This window comes from Epinephelus moara, chromosome 8, assembly GCF_006386435.1.
Source record: "Epinephelus moara isolate mb chromosome 8, YSFRI_EMoa_1.0, whole genome shotgun sequence".
NCBI classification, from domain to species: domain Eukaryota; kingdom Metazoa; phylum Chordata; class Actinopteri; order Perciformes; family Serranidae; genus Epinephelus; species Epinephelus moara.
Genome location: NC_065513.1, coordinates 22,308,168 through 22,326,822, shown reverse-complemented (window position 1 = coordinate 22,326,822; position 18,655 = coordinate 22,308,168). Strand labels below are relative to the sequence as shown.

General features: G+C 37.6%; 3 protein-coding genes across 4 annotated transcripts; 1 reads left to right on the top strand and 2 right to left on the bottom strand.

Moving 5' to 3' along the window:
- Positions 1-1,174: 1,174 nt before the first annotated feature.
- Positions 1,175-18,238, top strand: rilpl2 (Rab interacting lysosomal protein-like 2). Of its 2 annotated transcripts, XR_007570303.1 has the most exons (5): positions 1,175-1,657; positions 1,750-1,901; positions 4,292-4,414; positions 4,857-4,944; positions 18,065-18,238. XR_007570303.1 is itself a non-coding variant. In XM_050050136.1 (4 exons), exons 1-4 carry the CDS (start codon positions 1,364-1,366, stop codon positions 4,876-4,878), a joined length of 591 nt encoding a protein of 196 aa, XP_049906093.1. In that variant the 5' UTR covers positions 1,175-1,363; the 3' UTR covers positions 4,879-6,654. The 2 variants fall into 2 exon arrangements, 1 of the variants encoding a protein (XP_049906093.1); XM_050050136.1 differs by lacking the exon at positions 18,065-18,238 and having other exon boundaries at positions 4,857-6,654.
- kmt5ab (lysine methyltransferase 5Ab) lies at positions 6,798-11,677 on the bottom strand. The gene is made up of 8 exons (XM_050050131.1): positions 11,509-11,677; positions 11,190-11,293; positions 9,315-9,462; positions 8,798-9,005; positions 8,614-8,701; positions 8,405-8,464; positions 7,815-8,005; positions 6,798-7,380 (listed from the first exon to the last, which is right to left on the bottom strand). Exons 1-8 carry the CDS (start codon positions 11,516-11,518, stop codon positions 7,170-7,172), a joined length of 1,020 nt encoding a protein of 339 aa, XP_049906088.1. The 5' UTR covers positions 11,519-11,677; the 3' UTR covers positions 6,798-7,169.
- mtrfr (mitochondrial translation release factor in rescue) lies at positions 12,768-14,620 on the bottom strand. Its single transcript, XM_050050139.1, has 2 exons — positions 14,142-14,620; positions 12,768-13,717 (listed from the first exon to the last, which is right to left on the bottom strand). Exons 1-2 carry the CDS (start codon positions 14,418-14,420, stop codon positions 13,487-13,489), a joined length of 510 nt encoding a protein of 169 aa, XP_049906096.1. The 5' UTR covers positions 14,421-14,620; the 3' UTR covers positions 12,768-13,486.
- Positions 18,239-18,655: the final 417 nt, after the last annotated feature.

The following is an 18,655-nucleotide window of genomic DNA, read 5'->3' as shown; positions in this document are numbered from 1 at the left end:
TTGTAGTTTGATATGGCAATAAATTTGACCAATTTTAGCAACAGTAACAAGCTAAGCTGCAGTTAATTAGGAAGTACTTGTTTGAAGACATTGGAACTTTGTCGTTCTTTTATTTGAGGACATTGGGACTTCATTGTTGTCTCGTTTGAGGAAACTGGAACTTAATTATTATCTGCAATGTTTAGTTTTTTATATTCATCGGGTCCTATTGATCCCAAATATCTAGGAAAATTAAAAATCATACCAAACAAAAGTTTGCGTCTCAGGAGGATATAGATATTTGATACCATTTTCGATACCACAGGGATAAACTGACATCGAGGGCTTAGAATTTATTTTTAAATCATATTCATACTGTGGAAAATAAGTATTGAAACTGTTTAGTTTTTATTGACAACACTATAATATAGTGTATATTGTGATAAAACAATATAATAGATTACACACTGACGCTGGTAATAGTGATTGGGATAACAGAAAACAGTGTAGGTAAAATGTAGTGATTTTGTATAACATGATTTAGTACAGAACAGCGATAAAGCATAGATTATAAGATATAGTGCACTATTAGTACGTGTATTACATTCTTAATGAAGTATATAACAAAATATACAATAAAGAAGTGACATATACCCTGTTTTATCTGTAATTTTGGCTTCCCTTCTGCTTTGTTAGCATTATTGTATTATTATTATGTGCCTCTATTATTATTTTATTATTATTTACTTTACTTTTCCTTTTTCTTTAATCTATTTATTTTCATTTTATTTATTTATTTTTTTCCAAGCATGAAGTGCAAGTAGATTATTAGAGCTGAATGTGGATGTTGGGAGTGGGAAGATAAAGGGGGGGGGCTTACGTTTGTATGTTTTAATATGCGGTCCTGAATTTTGAAAATTAAAAAGAGGCAGTAACGAAGGAAAGCAGTGTGAGTGACCAAGTATGAGAAAACTAGAGTACAACAAAAATAAAAAACATCAAATCACGTGCTTTCTCACCTGATCCTGAGAGAAGTTAAAAACCAAGAGGTCTCACTCCCACGACTTACATCATCCTGTTTTCTTTGACGTGTAAAACAAAGCGTGTTGAGGGAACCATCTTGAGTTCTTTACGATCTTTGTACTCACCTGTCGCTAGGATACTTTGCCCTCCTCTACTGTCCCGCGAGGCACGTCATTGGTGGATAAGTGATGGGGGAAGTGCTGCCGCTGTGGAAGTTAGTTACCTTCTGCCAGTAAAAGTGTTGAACCCAGGACAAAAGGAAACAAAAAGCGTTATATTTAGAGAGTTATAGGTGGCAGCTGGGGGAGAAAAGTTAACTGTAACTTACTTCGGTGTTTTTTAGAACTCGTGTCGTGTCGTCATGGAGTTTGGTGAAGAGTCGTCGCCCGCGCTGGCTTTCGAGAAGGACGCGTTTGAGCTCACGGTTGAGGATGTGTATGACATTTCCTATGTGATCGGACGAGATTTGTTGAAAATAAGCAGCGCGGGCGATGACGTGTCGGATTTACAGTTCAGAATAGTCCGTGTGTTGGAAATGTTTGAAACCCTGGTGAATAAATATAACTTGTCTCTTGAAGAGCTGAAAATGGAGCGGGACAACTTGAAGACTGAGCTGGACAGGATCATCAAGGAGAGCTCCTCTGCGCAGGGCACGGTGAGTAAGGCCACTTAGCACACTCTGTCATGTACAGTTGGCAGACATGTGAAGTGGACGTCTGGTGATGCTCCTCCTGTATGCCATTGAAGCAAACAGTGGGACCAAACCAGCTGGTGGTGGACCTCACAGACCCCAACAGACCGCGCTTCACCATGCAGGAGCTGAAGGAGGTGCTGCAGGAGAGGAACCAGCTCAAGGCTCAGCTCATGGTGGCTCAGGAGGAGCTTCAGCTGTACAAGAGGTGAGAAGTCCACTTTGAAATGGGATCACCTATTTTATTAGTGTGCATTATAATGCTCTGTCCACCTCCATTTACATGCACGAGGAGGACGGAGCATTATAAAACACCTTACTATATAGTGTAATCCAATACAACACTGCCTTTAACTATATCCTCAAAACTGACCTTACAGCTAAAAGACAGGATTTATTGCAGGGTTGTTGTATAATACTACATCCGATTGTTTAGATGTAGCTAATAAGGTTGTTACTCACTCTTACTCCAATGTGAACTCTGAATTGCACTCATTTGTGTTGAGCTGTTAAATTAATTCCATCACTATGAAAGACTATGCTGTTTAGGCCATATGTAGGCCCACTGTGTCAAAAGTTGTCTCCATTAGTTACTCAGAAACAAAAACATTTGAAAATAGGGTCCAGGCTGAAAAATACTAAAGATTAAGATGCACATGACTACTTTTCAGTGACTCTTCTATGTCGGTTTTCTTCCCAACTGGTGGGTCATGGTCCAAACATGGGTCGCAGGTCCATTCTGAATAGACCACAAGTGACTCACACACATGTCAAGTTTGTCAAAAACACACTATATTTTTAATTTCATCGAATTTCCGGCACATGGTTTTTGCCATTTCGTGATGGACAGCTACTTGACAGAAACAGAAAACCAGCTCAATAACATGGCCAAACACAATTATGACACTGAATGTATTGAACTGTGTGGACCTTGAACTAATGACTAAGGAGAAATCTGGACCAGCTAGGAACCAATGTGATATAAGTACACATCTAACACTCAAAAACACTAGTGAAGTGATGTATACTGATTTTTCTAAAGTGTAGGAAGTAAGGAAGAGCAGTGTTAGTTGGGACATTTTTGTACTGACATGAAATTACTCACAGACTACTTGAACAGTAATGAAAATGATTTGATCCCTGAACAGATGCAGGTATCTGCAAACCAGGGTCTGAAATTAACCAGCACCATTTGGCGAGGAAATCTCGAAAGGCAGATAAATGTTTGTACCAAAGTAACAAAAATATACGCTGAGAGTCTCTTACCTTAGTATCTCAGTGAAATGTAGTGAAACAAATGTGGATGTGATGATGGTGTAACGGCATACTGCACTGTAGCTAATGGTAATAACTTGCAGTCTTTTGACCAGCTTCCAAATGTTTATAACCTTTTTTAGACACATCCAGATCAGAGTCTACTTCAGTAAAGAAATCAAACAGGATAGAGAAACCAATGTGATTAACATATACACTGATGTATATAAGAATAAAGACAACAAACATTTTGTATCACATATATAAAATAGATTACAAAATTCCAAAAAATGTTCCACTGCCCAGGTCAAACAGAAATGAGAGAGGAAATCAGGCCTGGAGATATCTGAGGATGATGTGAATGATATTTGGGAGGGTCAAGCTAGGACCACCAAAGCAAGGTCCTGGTGGGAGTTCTGCTGGAAAAACATAATACAATATTTCGAAATTTATACAACATGGGTCTCAGGGGCGGGATGAATGATGGAGGCTGTGTGATAAATAATGGCGGACCATTTTCATTCCTTATTTTCTGGGATGCCCACTGATTTATCCATATTGACAAGAGATTGCCAAAGAGCTAAGGAACCTTTTTGGAATAGAAGTTGATTGTTCTTCTGTCGTATTGTACTTGGACAATCTCATGACCCAGGACAAATACCTTTACAAAGTACTTTTGGCCGCAAGCACACAGAGGTGGCTACAGGCATGCCCCCCTTCAAAGGGCGACTGGATTGTAATTATTAATGAAATTCACTATATGGAGAAAATCACCTTTTCCGTAAGACTATAATTTGATCAATATACAAAAAACTGGAAAAAATGGACCATATACCCAAAGGGATATAACATATTGACTGGTAAGTTGAAGACCCCTATTCAGTGCCATTAATTTCAGACACTGCTGCTAATAGTTTATCAAGTTTTTCAGGATTGTTGATAATTTGACAAATGTAATTTTGATATAAAACAAAACATCATTGTAATAGAGTTGTTCAAATTACTACAAGTCTTGCTGGGGTTTCTACACTTTTGATTTGTCTGCCTCCTCCATGCACTTTGGATGTAGGTCCAGAAACCTTCACCCAGCTTCTACAATAAACTGAAACATTGTCAGCACCTCAGTTAAGCAGACATTAGCCATAGAAATGACTTGTGTTGATGTTGTAATGCTATAATTAGCCCCAGTGTCAGTGCTACTTTATTATTTTTTGATAACACTGATCTAGTTTTGAAGAAGACATTAATCCAATCTCATGCACAGCTTCAACTTGATAGTGTGACCCCTCGACTCGATGTATGACGCCTTGGCATTAACATGTTCTCATTGACTTTCCCCTGCAGTGGGATTCTGCCACAGGGTGAACCAGCCATGGTTGAGGTGGATCTGAACACACCAGCACCCATAGAGCACAGTCCAGCCTCGATAAATGATGCAAAAGAAGAGAAGACGACCATAGGCAAACTGTGAGTACCAGCAGGCTGGGTTGCTTCACTGAATACAGTAGTATAAAGATGCAGACAATAAAGACGTAATCTGAAAGAAGTAGCGGAAACTTAGTAAAAAATTTATTTTGGGCTGTTCACCTCAGATGGCAAGATTTCAAGAAACATTTCCTCAGCGGCCACATGATGTTGAAGCAGGCTAGCAGGGGGATTGTTCTCACAGTCTGTCTCCTGTCTCCTAATGATATACTTGTGACCCAATGAATTCATGCTGATGCTGAGGATGTTTGTGCGAGCACTGAGCGAGGGAAAGAGCTGGAAACTGGCGGCGTGTCTGCCAGACTACTGCAGCCGGCAGTAATTACAGGCTGCCATGACTCAGTGTTGCTCTCTGGCACTTGTATGTTCCACTATGTTTGGGAACAAGCTCCTTATACTAACTCTGGACCTTTTCTGTTCATAGGTTTTCATTCAGGCGAAAATAAGAGAAACCTTTCACAAGAACTGACCACGTAGAAGACAAACAGGATTTGTCGGCACAGTTTCCTCAAGTAACCACTTTTATATTGATTATTTTTTACCATGTCTGTTTGTCAATCTAACAAGCACTGTATTTTTATACTGGTAATATGAACCTGAGATGGTTTACGACAGGGATACTGAACTTGCTTTGCCGGGGGGCCACTTTTGGAATATAGCAGGAGGCCAAGGGCCAGTTAATAATCAGACATTAATACAAAAATGTATTCAACGTAACAGCTTTGCTCGTCCTCACTCGTCTTTTCAAAGAGGCAAATTCAGTCGCAGCAGCCCCACACAGGTCAGGTGTAGGCAGGGACCTGTCTCTAAGATTTGAGGACATTAGGAGCCAAGCCTGCTCCTCTGTCGAGGCGGGGTCTGGGGTTATCCTCCCCTGGTACTTTCTTTTTGGTACTCTTCTTTTTGGTCCACAGGCTGTAAGTTGAGTATCACTGGTTTATGGTGACATAGAGTTGCTATGGTAGAAATATATATTACCAAAAAAGCTTAGTGAAGATATGAAATGAAACTGGAAAGTATTATCTAACTAGTGTTGGAGATTATGTTGAATGCATTCACTCAAAAATGAAGTTATGTTTTGTTTTGTTTGTTTTTTATAAATCAAATATAAGTCTTGAAGGGGCTTCATGTTGGTTTAGTAATCTTAAACACATTTTCTGTCATTCAACTGTCAGCTGTCAAACTGAGGAAAAAAAAGAGCCCTCCAAAATCCAAAATAATAGTTTAAATGTTATTACATTTTTTAGAGAGCAAAGATGAAGGAATTTGATTCAAGTCTAAACATATGGCAGATTTCTTTTTGTAAATTAGACCTAAATAATTAGCGAGGGTCCCCTTGATAATTATTATTGTGTTGTGCATATCTAAAGTACCATTAACATCACTGCTGTCCCTCAACAACACACTGTACATTTTAGTCAGGCACAACATTTTGACCTAAATTTTCATCCTCACTTCCTCCAACTCCTTTGCAATACTTAATTAAGTAGCTTTATCTTCAGCTGCACTGAAATGGATGTAAATATGACACGGGGGTGCTCCATTCCTGTCAGGGACCTGTGTTGCATGTTAAACGCCTGTCTTCCTATGTTTCCTGTCATTTGTCAAGTGTCAAATGAAGGTACAATACACAAAAACAAGACAACATATCTGCAGAGGGTGTCAGCTGCAAACCTGGGGGTCTGTCAAAGTTTCATGGACCTGTATTTCACCTTTTATTAATTTATTTGAAGAATACTAAATGAAATTGTTAGTTTTAAAGTTTAGATTATTATTCAAGATATATACTAAAAGAAAAATCTCAGAGGATACTGTGAAGACCTGAACACAAGCTACACTGACAGAGCCTTAACTCTCTGCCAAACAGCCTCATGCTGCATCAGAAAAGTCCAGAGTTACAACAACCAAGGGGCTAATAGAACAATGGTCAAGCATCAGGGCGAAGAAAAGTATTAAAGCCTATTAAGTTGTTTTTAAAAAAAAAAGAAGCTAAAAATACACAATAGAGTAAGAGATTCATATAAAAGGTTAATAAAAATAACAGGAAAACTCATCTCATGCAATATTCACAGTAAACAATCTGCTCAAAATTCATCCAGATCACTCATTTAACAAACTTCCTGCAGTTATTTTGTTCACTATTTGGGTTAATTGTACAGTGTGTCCATTGTCCTGTACCTTTCTTGTTATGCACTGAATATTTTATGAAACATTCATAAAATATGTCACTCAGTCCGAGGTTGTGAGTTCACTCTGTGATAGAAAAACTGCCCTTTAAGGAAAAAGGTTGGGAACCACTGTCTTAAAGCATCATATTCCATCATTACATTTCAGATCTTAACCATTAACCATGCCACAGCTGGAATGAAAACTCATCAGTGTTTTATTCCGTCACTTACAGCACAGGTAATAATTTACAATAGTGAAACTGAATTGTCAGTTATATTCATTTCAAAAGGAAAACCCATGGACAATGTGAAACACTACGTATCCATGAGGAAGACTCTTCAAGCTTGCATCAGTCTGCTACAATTCCATATAAAAAAATAAAACCATCATAAAAACAACATTTGCAAAAATACACTTGTGTTAAAGCATCAGCCACCATTTAAAACAAAAATGTTCTTATACCAATAAAAAAAGCATGTTGAGGATCTATAACATATTTTAAATAAAGCTGAACAGGACAGCAGAGAGTACCAATTCATCTGAAATATAAACACCTGTGGTCGAGGATTCAGTATTTGAGCCAAGGGTGAGCCATGACTGAGGCTTTACTCCGATCGCCGTAGTCGTACAGCAGCTCCTCGTCTGCTTCGATGTCTCTGGAAGCCACCAAGATCAGATGAGGGGTTCCGTCAATGGGGTGAAGCCTTGTCTGAAGGTTTCCGTTTTTACTGTGATTGATCAGTCTTCCAAGACGGCCTGATTCCTCTGTGGCGTCCACACTTTAATATGCAAACAAAAAAGATTATACTGTCATTAAAACACAAGACACACTAGAAGTCATTAAATAGTTTTCTATGGACTATGACTATCAAGAAAGCTAGGGGCCCAAGAAGGTAAAACACATGTTGTCATTTCATAGAATAGAGATTTTACTCTTTTTATTTTTAGATCATCTTGATTTATTGATTTATTTTTTAGCAATTTGACCCTATTTGACAGCCAGTGGAGCAAGACAGGAAACATGGGGAGAGAAATGGGTATGACGTGCAACCAAACTAAGCCCTGTCGTTCTTTATCAGTTAGTTTGTACTTAATCTGTTGTGTGCAGTAACAATCAATCATTCCCAGGAAGTTGACAGTTTAAACAAAGAAAGGAAATTACGTGTGAAACCACATGTCAATCCTATGTCAAAGTGGTGACCTTTGGACTTACCAGTACGTTCTGGATTGATACTGGAAGTAGTACATGTAACAGCCTTTTTGGGGATCCAGAGCGTACTGGGCTTCTCTCTTTTTAGCCTCAGCTAGCTCCAGTAGGTCTCCATGGTACTCCACGACAAAGTCTCCCTTTTTGAAGCCGTTGGAAGCAAATATTCCTCTTCCTTTTCCCTCTATGTGTTTGATCTGTCGACATTCAAAAGCAACAATGTTTAATTGAATTTACTGAATTAGCGATGGCGCAGGGGTTGCTTTACTACTACTTAAAACAATTTGATTTATACCATTGTGGCTTGTGATTTTTGTCATAACTAGCAACTACTAAGTATTAATCAATGACAGGGGTTTAGGAGAAAATACTAAAATATCTGTCACAAAATTAATGACCTATGGAGAGCACTGCAAATGCACACAGTTGAAGCAAAAGATATAATTCTGGACCACTGATAAATTCTGTTGTCACTGAAAGGATTTTTTTAGTACTTACAGACATCAAGCATCAGTTAATGAGCACACATGGGAACACTGTAGGTTGTCACATACACAGTGAAATGTTTTTAATACATTTGAACCATTAAATGTTACCTTCATTCCTTCTTCAATGTCGTTCTTTATCAGGTCATCAATGTGTCTGTGTTCTTCACTCTGTTGACAGTTTGAGTATTTGGGTCATTACACACACAGGGACACACACACATCAGATAAAAAAAGAACATGTAAATAACTGCAGGTGCAACAGGACAACATATTAACTTGTAACAGTGCGACCAACAGAGAGCATTTTTCATACAGACCTTCAACTCTGCCATAGTTTTTCTGTTGCTCCGTCTGATGGGATAATAGTCTGTGACCTTTCTGTTTTGGGGAGCTTTGTTCTCTGTCCTGAAAAGAGAAGCATGAAGGTAATGTAAGACTTTGATTGTGCAACTTTCTGTTAAAGCGTCACATGATAATGACATGTTGACTTTCTGCACTCACTTTTTTGCTCCCAGTTTGCGACCAGCTCGACGAGGTTTAGATGCTGAAACTTTGGTGTCTGCTGCAGACCTTCCATTTGTGTGCATGGTGGACTCTTTTTGCTCGAGTTGCTCAGAGGCTTGTTCTCTGATCCCATGACTGTGACAGGCAGTTTCAGGCTTCTGCTCCTTGACCTCACAGCTCTCAGATTTTATTTCATTAGGCACGTCTAAAATGAGGAATGGGACACAGAATGAAATTGACAGCTGCCTGAAACATTTAGCCTTAATCAATAGAGTGAAGTTTCCCCTCCAAAAAAAAAAACAAGTTAAGTTGTGTCATAAGATGGTGGGTCAGTGAACACTGCTGCCATTCACACGCACAGGAAATTTTTCTGTGGTACACGTGGATCTGCTGACCATACGCTAACACAGGAGTTAACAGCAAAACAAGGGGATCACATGTAATAGAAATGACCAAACAACAGAATTTCAGATTTGTCGATTCAAAACATTTTTAAAATTAACTAGGTACTCACCTTTTTTCAGCTTTGACATTTCAGGATTACTTGCATCACATTCATTTCCTTCCTGGATCAGCATGCTTGAACTGTCGCTCAGAGGGGATCGAGGTTTGCTCGGACTACATAGACTCTGGAAAATGGACTGCACTGTACCCACGCAATCCTGAAAAAGTAATTATTATTTACCTTGGTGAGAAAGTGTAAAAACCTTGTACCATTCATAAAAGTAAACCAGAAGACTTACATACACATTCAGATAAATCTGACAAGATGTAATAATGACACCTCATATTTTCGGAGGCTGTGTTTAGAACCATGAAGCTGGTGGAGACTGTATTTGCTCCCACCCACTAACAACATGCATGTGAATTCAAGGCGCTCCAAATTTAGAGGCAAGTTGCACATGTTCAGTGATGCTCTGTGCATCACTGTTTACTTAAAAAAATAGCTGGCATTCAAAAAAAGCAGACTGGATCCAACAGAAAACAGTAAACAGATTACGATGAGGTCTTCACTACTCTGCCTGCCAACTCCAACATAGGAGCGGTAAACATCTCCATGGTAACAGTAGCATGTCTGACTTGCCTGACTCAAAGAACTATAATTATGAACAATAATTTTTTTATAGTTTCCTTGGTCTGATGGGTGGAGAATGCATCACGATTACTGGATAGAAGAGGTGTCAAGTCTTTCTATTCAGTCACCTCCAATGGAAAATTACAGAGCTATCAGGATATATCAAAGACATTTGGACTAGAAAAGCAGGACTTCTACAGACACCTGCAAGTTAGGGACTACTTCAATAAAAAATTCCAAAGCTTAAAGATAAATTAACACAACCATATTACTATACTTTCAAATGGGTACACAATGGGAGATACTAAATACTAAGTTTTGGACAGAGATATGTGAGACACAGATCACTACTGCAAACTTAATGTCCCTGAGGGAGTTTGTTTGGAAAAACCTTGTGTGGTTCTTTCTCACCCCTGGACTAACAGCACAGGCCTACAGAGCCGGGGCTTTTGTTGGAGGCAATGCTGAGCCTCACTGGCCAATCATTATCATGTTTTCTTCGCATGCTATAAAATAAACCATATTGGCAAGAGACTGCAGCTAAGATTCATAAGACAGTTGGGATGGATTTAGTCTACTCATTTGCTACATTATGCTTTGAAAAAATACCTGAAAATGTCCCACACAAAGATAAATATTTATTAAAGATACTTTTGGCAAGTAGCAGGAAAGTCATGACTCCAACATTGGCCCAATGGCTGGGGATTATAAATGAAATATACAGTATGGAAAGATTCACTTTTATTTTAAGGCTTGAGATGGAAAAATCTACTGTTTTGACCTTGTAACACCCATGACGACCTCATGTTCTAAATAAAAAAGGATTACTGGATAATATATAATAACAAATCAGGGGTGTGCAGGTTCCCAACCAGTGCCAGGTGTACAGAAAATTTAAAAAGCTTCTTAAAAATACTGACAGAGGACAGACTAAGTGTGGATTTTATGGAAACATAAACCATAGTTTCAAACCCTTACAGCCCACAGTAAATAAACCTTGTAAAGTGTTCATTGAGCAATTTCTCTAGTGACAATGAAACACATGTTTACATCCCATGGTTTGAGCTTATATACTCTAAACCAATATAACTATGGTGTGAATATGAATACTCTTTCTTTCTACAACTAAACCTTATGATGTGATTGGTTTGGCAGTGCACAGCTGGGGCTACTGGGTTTAGTTGTATCATGCTGAGGAAGGACCCCGTGTCACAGCAGCGTCACCTTTTGAGTTGACACAATATGGTACATGTTTCTTTCTTTAGTTGTCGAACATAAAAGCTACAAAAGCATTAAAATAAACAATAACCATACCTTGTTTGCTGCTGGTTTGTTTTCCTTTGTCTCCTTCCGTGAGCTGACTTTATGTTCAACAGTGTCCTCGGGCTTGTTGTCGGTTCTCAGCACACTTTTCTTCCCTTAACAAACATGGAAATAAATACATGTAAGCACAGCTGTCTAGTTAACCCGACATTAAACACAAGCCGACCATTACCGGCGAGTTTATTAGTAAACATAAGCTGCGTGCGTTTAAAAAGTTGGTCCTCTATTTACGCCAATTAGCATTAGCTGCACATTGACGACTGTAGCAAGTTTAACGTGCAACAAACCGACAACATATTAACACGTTTACCTTTTGCCATGTCAGAGTCCAGAATAAAATCCAGAGAGGGCGAAGAATGAGTTTATTTTAGCCCTCTATGTCCACGGGCTCCTCAGTGTGCTTCATTCACTGCTTCTGCAGCAACAAATACCAGACCGCTGCTGCTCTGTGTAGTGGAGCGTGTAAGAGCGTGGTGGATTTAAAAATCGTACTGCACCTCTTATTGGCTGATTCATCCCGGCAGGCGGGGCGCGAGCATTAAAGCAGTTCTCTCATTGGCCGCAGCTCTGACTATCACACAGCCGCTCAGCAAAGCGAGTAGTAGTCCTCTGCTGTAGTCATGTCTATCTTGATCTCAGTGACATTACTTAAATTAAATAAAGGCTATAGTAATAATAATAATATTTATAACAATAATACTGATAATGTAAATTCAGTCTGTCTCTTAATTATATTATGCTTCTTTTTGATGCTTCCTTATTATATTGCTTTGTGTTTTTGTACTGTTGCTTATAATACTGCTCTTTGTTTTTGTACAGTTTACTTATTTTACATACTATACACTACACTATCCCATTGTTGCTGTAATGGTGCAAATTTCCCACTGTGGGACGAATAAAGGATTATCTTATCTTATTAATAATAACAATAATAATAATTATTATTATTATTACTATGATCATCATTCAATTATATTGTTAGGCAAAACAATGTTTTTGTATATAAAATACTGAACAGAAAGAAAAGTATATTAAATATTCAATGTCCTATAGCCTTAATTAAAGGGAAGCAACGCCCATTTTCAAAATCCATACATGTGTTTCCTATGGTCTAAGACAGTCCAAAAATAAATGAAATACTTGTTCTCATATCCAAAAACTAGAGTGCCACACTCAAACTTGTGATGTCACAGGCTATAAAGTCACAAACTGCTCCATAGACAAGGAATTTGGACAGATGTTAAAGATGACACTGAGAGCACCCAGGGGAATGCTCTGAGTATATGGGCATTTTCTTTTTCAGACCTGAGAACACTACAATACAATAAAGATCATTTGGGTATTAAAAAAATCTGAGTCAACAAAATCAGGCTCCCATTCATTGGCAAAGGAGCAGCTCCAAACTTTATGACATCCAAAGTTTGAGACTTGCTTCTTTGGGTGCTGGTTTTGAGAGAGAGTAGCTCATGTTCACAAATATTGACTGACCTTTCCTAGGTCATAGAAAATACTTATTGAAATTCTTAATTTAAGTGGTGTTCCTCTTTAAGCACAGTCCCATGCAGGTAGTTAATACAAATGTCAGTTCTGTATTTTACTTTAAGGAGAAAAACATTTATTTTTACTGTCTTGGGTCTTGGGAGTAGGCTTCAATTAGCAACAGCTGACAGTGGCATAGATCGAAGGGCACCAAGCAAGACAGGTCAAGTCTTTTTTGATTAGTCCAAGAGGTTTAGGTTAGACAGCTTTTGCTGAAGTCGAGTGATAAATTAGGTTAAATGTTATGCTACAAAATTATCCAGCTAAAAACATAAGTGCTGCAGCTGTGATGTTTTTGAGTGTGGACACATTCAGAATTAAAAACCTACAACATAAAGCAATACTAACAAATTACAGGAAATGAGAGAGGGGAAATTATTTCATCAAATGCTAATATTAGAGAAACGTGTTAAATTACACATACAAGTAAAGATTGCATACTGCAGCTTTTACTTGAAGCATAAATCCCAATGACTTTTTTTTTTGAGAACACTGCTTCATGCATTGAAAGATGCACTACACATCAAACATTTTTGACTATATTTTATTTATTTTCTCTTTTTTTCCCCAAAATCTCCCTGTCTTGTATTAAACTATGTGATGTCTTGTGTATTGCAACTTCTAAAAACATAAAAAGCTAATTGGATTTAGGACTGTTGACATTACCTTTCCAATTTTTGTTATTCAGTCTTTGTTGGCATAAAGTACAGAACATTTCAAGTATTCATTCGATATTCCACACAAACATTTTAAACAGTGTCATTTCCAGGTTTAGAGTCTGCAGCCAGCGCTGCTTTAAACAGTCTTTTTCTCTCCAGATTCTCATTAGCCTTCCTCCTCTTCTCTTGTTTCCTCAGCTCAGACTCTTTCTTCTTTACAAGAACTTCACTGAGTTCTCCTTTATATACAACATCAAGTTTTTCTCTCATGATCTCCCGAGCACGCTTTCGATTTATGTCCACAGATCTGGTTTGATGGCACTGCAGAGGGAATGACACAAGAAATTAAATGAAATGGTTAGTAAATCACATAATCTTGGTTGACAGAAATACAGAAATAAAAAGTAACACCCACCCCAAGGCCTATTTAATAGCTTTTCTCTGGCTTTCATTAACTTTTTTTTATATTATTTTAGAGCAGTTAAAAAGAACTTTTAAAACATGAATAAGTCCTTAAATTTCAATATCTGCATTTCCATGTCAACTGTGCATCAGTGGATGAATATCACACTACTACATGGACCTTTAGGTGAGACTGATTTGTTTCCATAGTAACAAATGTACTTTCACTGGAGCTGAAATTTAACAACTTAACTCTGATTTGGGTCCAAATATCTACCACACATGGACTGACAGACACCAGAGATGACAGTTACACACAGATGCATTTAAAGACAACATTAACCTTTACAACAGTCCCAGTTGGGATGTGCTTCAGCACCACACAGTTGCTGGTTTTGTTGGTGGCCTGTCCTCCGGGTCCAGATCCTCTCACGAACTGCTCATCAAGCTCGTCCTCGTTCAGGACAGGAAGGTCTATCAGGTCTTTTTTACCAGCCGCAAAAACACATGTCAGTCCAGGTGGGAGCGGCCTCAGCAGAGGAGAGTCACTGGGAGAGCCTCTCCATAAGAGCCGACAGGACACACTGTACAAACAGCTGATGGACGGGAGGAGCCGCGACATCTTTAAATCAACATACAAAGTGACTGACAGCGCTGCGTCACGTTTTACGTCACCACGACGAGAATATTAAGTATTTTACTTATAACTTCTATCCATGTAAACAGGCTTTTATGTTTCCTGTCCGCGAGGTTACATGTGGTGTTTATGTTCAGGTCTTCTCTTCTTCTACGTTTCTGTAATCAGTCAGCCAATCGGAAGGCTTCGTGTTTTTCTTCGTGGCGAGACTAACAGGTCTTTGTCTACCCTCTGCCGCCATCTTGTGTCGGTGCGCTGAATAAAACCCCAACAGGTAGGACACTGCAAAAATGTTTTAAAGTTTGAGTTAATTTAAAGGCTCTGTGTGGCGGATATTTCGAAGGCATAACTTTGCGTGTATGATGGTTAAGACAGGAAAAATACCAAAGAAACTAAAAAATACCAAAAATACCATCAAAGTCCTGTGAAGCATTTTGGAAGTTTGGTGTCTGTTTTCAGTGAAGGATAATAAACACTCCATCATCAGGTGTGAATAAATTTTAATGTCCTCTATCTTTCTGTACATATAACAGTATTGTGTCAGATTACTTTGAAATGAAGTCAGTTACTGAATACAAATTAATGGCTATTTTTGTAATTAGTAACTTATTTAAAAAGTAATATACTCTGAATACTTCAAAATCAATCATTGAAAATATTGCAATTTGTAGCCTTACAAAAAAGGATGCAACCACAAAATAAATAAATTAATTAATTAATTAGAAAATAAAAATACCAAATAAATAAATGCATAAATAAAATGAAATAATAAAAAAAAGCTCCATAAAATTTTCCTCTTCAAACAACTCAAAACATTTTCAGTGCAATTAAAAAACATTTTGTGGACCAAATTCAGCATTTACATTTGGTCATATTAAATGACCCCAGGTTATTACCAGTAGAGGGCTTGTCTAAAGAAACCCCATATGTCAGACATGCTTTGCATGAGTTGAAGGTCCTGTGTGTAGGATTTAGGCACATCTATTGTAGCCTATATAAAATATCCATAAATATGTTTTTATTAGTTTGGAATCACCTGAAAATAATCCCACGAGGTCCGTCATGTTGTCCTAATTTTTTTGTTGTTGTTTTGTTTTTATTGATCATATTTAACCATGACAATTCATTGTGCATGTTGGTCTGCAGTAGCCCAGAACAGGTAAACCAAACACTGGCTCTAGATAGGGCCATTCATGTTTTGCATTGGCCACTGTTGTTCTCATACAAACTTGTCACAGGAAACAAATTTCAGCTCTGCAAACTAGATGACACTAAATCCTACACGCAGACCTGTAATACAGCATTTAGAATTGCCATATTTTACAAATGTAATCAGAAATGTGATCACGTAATCCTTGACAATGTAACTATAATGTAATCATACTTTTTATGTATTCTGGTCTGACTTTATAAACTTTTTTTCTGTAATCTGATTACAAATTCCCAATGACATGTAATCCATTATTACCTAACCCTGAATGACCTGGATATTCACACTCATACAAGTTATTTATTCACACATAAAGGTGATGATGATGATGATGATGATGATGATGATGATGATGATGATGATGGAGGACATAAACCTTCTAGGCAATGTGGAAAAAAAACACACAAGCTGCAGCTTTTAAATTTCATGTGAGCTCAAAGAGGTCCCAGTGTGGCCCTATGTGTGCATTGTTTGTCTGTGATGAGCCTTTCAAGAGCTGTTACTGGGTAATGGGTAAAGATTAACTGTCTCTTTAGTGATGCTGATTTTCGATGGTGATGCTGGTGATCACGTTATTGATGATTATTTTCAAATGTCTGAAATGTAGACATCATTTGAAATGCCTTTTTCACAGCAGACACTCTGACTTGTCGTAGAAAGGAGCAAGTGTTACTTCTACTATCTACTTCAACTATCTACACATCTACATTTTTGAACATACCGAGCATAAACAGAGGGACAAGGATAAAAGTGTCTTCTGTTGCAGGAGTGATTTAAAAGGTTTCTTTAAACCTTCTGGCTCCTTTTCTGATATAAAAACTGAATACTGTCAGAATCATATACAATTTATGAAATCAGCTGCAACAACTGTGAATCTAAGCTGACTTTAGCCTCCATTATCTGTGAAGAATAAATCTGTACAGACAACTTCTAAGTCTACTGAGAGAAATGTTTCATAATTAAGAGACACATGACTGGATAGACTAATGATATAAACCTTCCTTTGAACACTAACAGGAGCATCAGCCAGAGTGTAATGGAATGAAATAACGGATTAATTACCACTTCACCTGACAGTGCAGGTTAGCTGTTTCATTTATTAATTTGTAATTCACTTCACACATTACATTACACACTCCTTTTACTCTGCTTCACATTGTCTTATTCTGCACAAAACATTGCTGTTGAATCTAACACAGCAGCCTAAATTATGGCTTTATTATTTCCATTATTTACAGGCGTCCATCACTGCGAGCAGTGCCAGACACAGTCTGTTGTAGATGTTGAGAGATTCCTGAAAACATCCAATTACTGTAATAACGATGCCCATTTTAATGTCACAAATACTTTGGGTTTTTTTTGCAAAGTAGTTATGGCGAGAACAAATGGATTGTGATGTAATGCTTCCTGCTCTCCCCCCTGACAATGACTATAATTAGTAAATCAGGAAACTATGTAGGTCACCAGGAAAAGACAATCTCTCCGATGACCTGTGATGACATCTCTCTGATATTAGGAGTGGGGGAGGTGCATTTCTAATTACTTGAACTTTATCATTAGTGCTCATGTTAAGCTGACCTTCATTTTCATACAATATGACCTGTACTCCACATTTTTACTTGGATTTTGCAAAAGACTAAACCTTCCAGTAAAGTGCGACCTGCTGTATTTGTAAGAAATTTGCTTTATAAATGTATCACGTGTTACTTTTTGCAACAGAAATTAAAATGTCTAGAAACTTAATTGTCAATTTGTGGTCCACAAGAACATTATTGTGTGGTAAAGTTCATTTAAACTAGTGTATTTAAAGCTTTGCAGTTTGTTCAAGACTGGTCATTATTGGTTTTTTGTTAGAAGAAAAAGAAAAAGAAGAAGCAATGCAGGTAACTAATGTTCTGCCATAGATGTATAATACAAAGATAAAATATCCTGTATAATTCATTTTGTAATAAACAATATTACTAAGTGTATAAAGACTGTTAAGTGCTGTGCATAACTTACCTAAGAACACCTGTCCTTGCAGTGTTTTGTAAAGCATTCCTTAATGTGCTGCAGATTTGGTTGTGTAATATGTCGCAAGAAACATTTTCATATTTTTTTGCATATGCAAAATTTACAGTACCAGTGGATGCAGTGGTCGACATCCAATCAGTGACATCCCTGAGGTCTCCAGCATGCACCAATATGGAGGACAAAAAATCCCTCTCGAATCACGCCTTACTAATTAAGCTAGATGATGACAATAAATGCACAGTATCAAAGCAGATGTGCCTAAATACATTAAAATATATTAATGTGGGTAAGCTGAATAAAAGTAGGCTGTCTTTAACTGCATGCCAGACTATAAAGATTATTACAAGTGTTTATGAAAGTTACATGACTGCTATACCTTTGTAACTTTACATCCTTTAATGAACAGAAACCTGTGGCTGCAGAGATACCACCTGTAATTCCGGTGTAGACCATACACTCCGCTGCCAGCAGGGGGAGTTCTACTATCGACACTGCCCATCTGAATGTCTGCGAGTCTGCGCTCCGTCAAGCTGCAAGAAGGAAAGACAAACACCGGCAAGAATTACATCCTACACAAATTTGATAAAAATTCAATTGATAAATTAATAATGATGTATGTAGCTTTATCTGTAGCCCCAAAACTAAAGAAACACATTTCAAAATTATGAACGACATTTATCTTTCTGGAGAATTACTTAGACTACGTTTTAATATTGATGATAGTACCTGCTCATTTTGCGAGAGTAATAATGAAACTGCAGACCATATATTTTTCTGTGATTGTGTAATACATACATTTTGGCATGGCATTTACAAATAGATAAAAAAAAAAACATCCTATCATTTCCAGCTTCTATTTCTATAGACAATATTACATTTGGTATTATCTTGAAAAACGAAAATGTTGAGCTCTGTAGTAATGTTATTCTGTGTCTGGCTTTTTTTTTTTTTTACACACATAGGCACAAAATCCTGAAATTACACTCACATTTTTTAA

Excerpts from the sequence above, each read along its gene's own strand:
- kmt5ab (XM_050050131.1), bottom strand. Across the intron at positions 9,006-9,314 it reads AATGTCAAAGCTGAAAAAAG|ACGTGCCTAATGAAATAAAA; the intron begins GTGAGTACCTAG and ends TCCTCATTTTAG. Across the intron at positions 8,702-8,797 it reads CGCAAACTGGGAGCAAAAAA|GACAGAGAACAAAGCTCCCC; the intron begins GTGAGTGCAGAA and ends TTCTCTTTTCAG.
- rilpl2 (XM_050050136.1), top strand. The coding sequence starts at position 1,364 with ATGGAGTTTGGTGAAGAGTCGTCGCCCGCGCTGGCTTTCGAGAAGGAC. Across the intron at positions 1,902-4,291 it reads GAGCTTCAGCTGTACAAGAG|TGGGATTCTGCCACAGGGTG; the intron begins GTGAGAAGTCCA and ends TTTCCCCTGCAG. Across the intron at positions 4,415-4,856 it reads AAGACGACCATAGGCAAACT|GTTTTCATTCAGGCGAAAAT; the intron begins GTGAGTACCAGC and ends TTCTGTTCATAG.
- mtrfr (XM_050050139.1), bottom strand. The coding sequence starts at position 14,420 with ATGTCGCGGCTCCTCCCGTCCATCAGCTGTTTGTACAGTGTGTCCTGT. Across the intron at positions 13,718-14,141 it reads CAACTGGGACTGTTGTAAAG|TGCCATCAAACCAGATCTGT; the intron begins GTTAATGTTGTC and ends TTCCCTCTGCAG.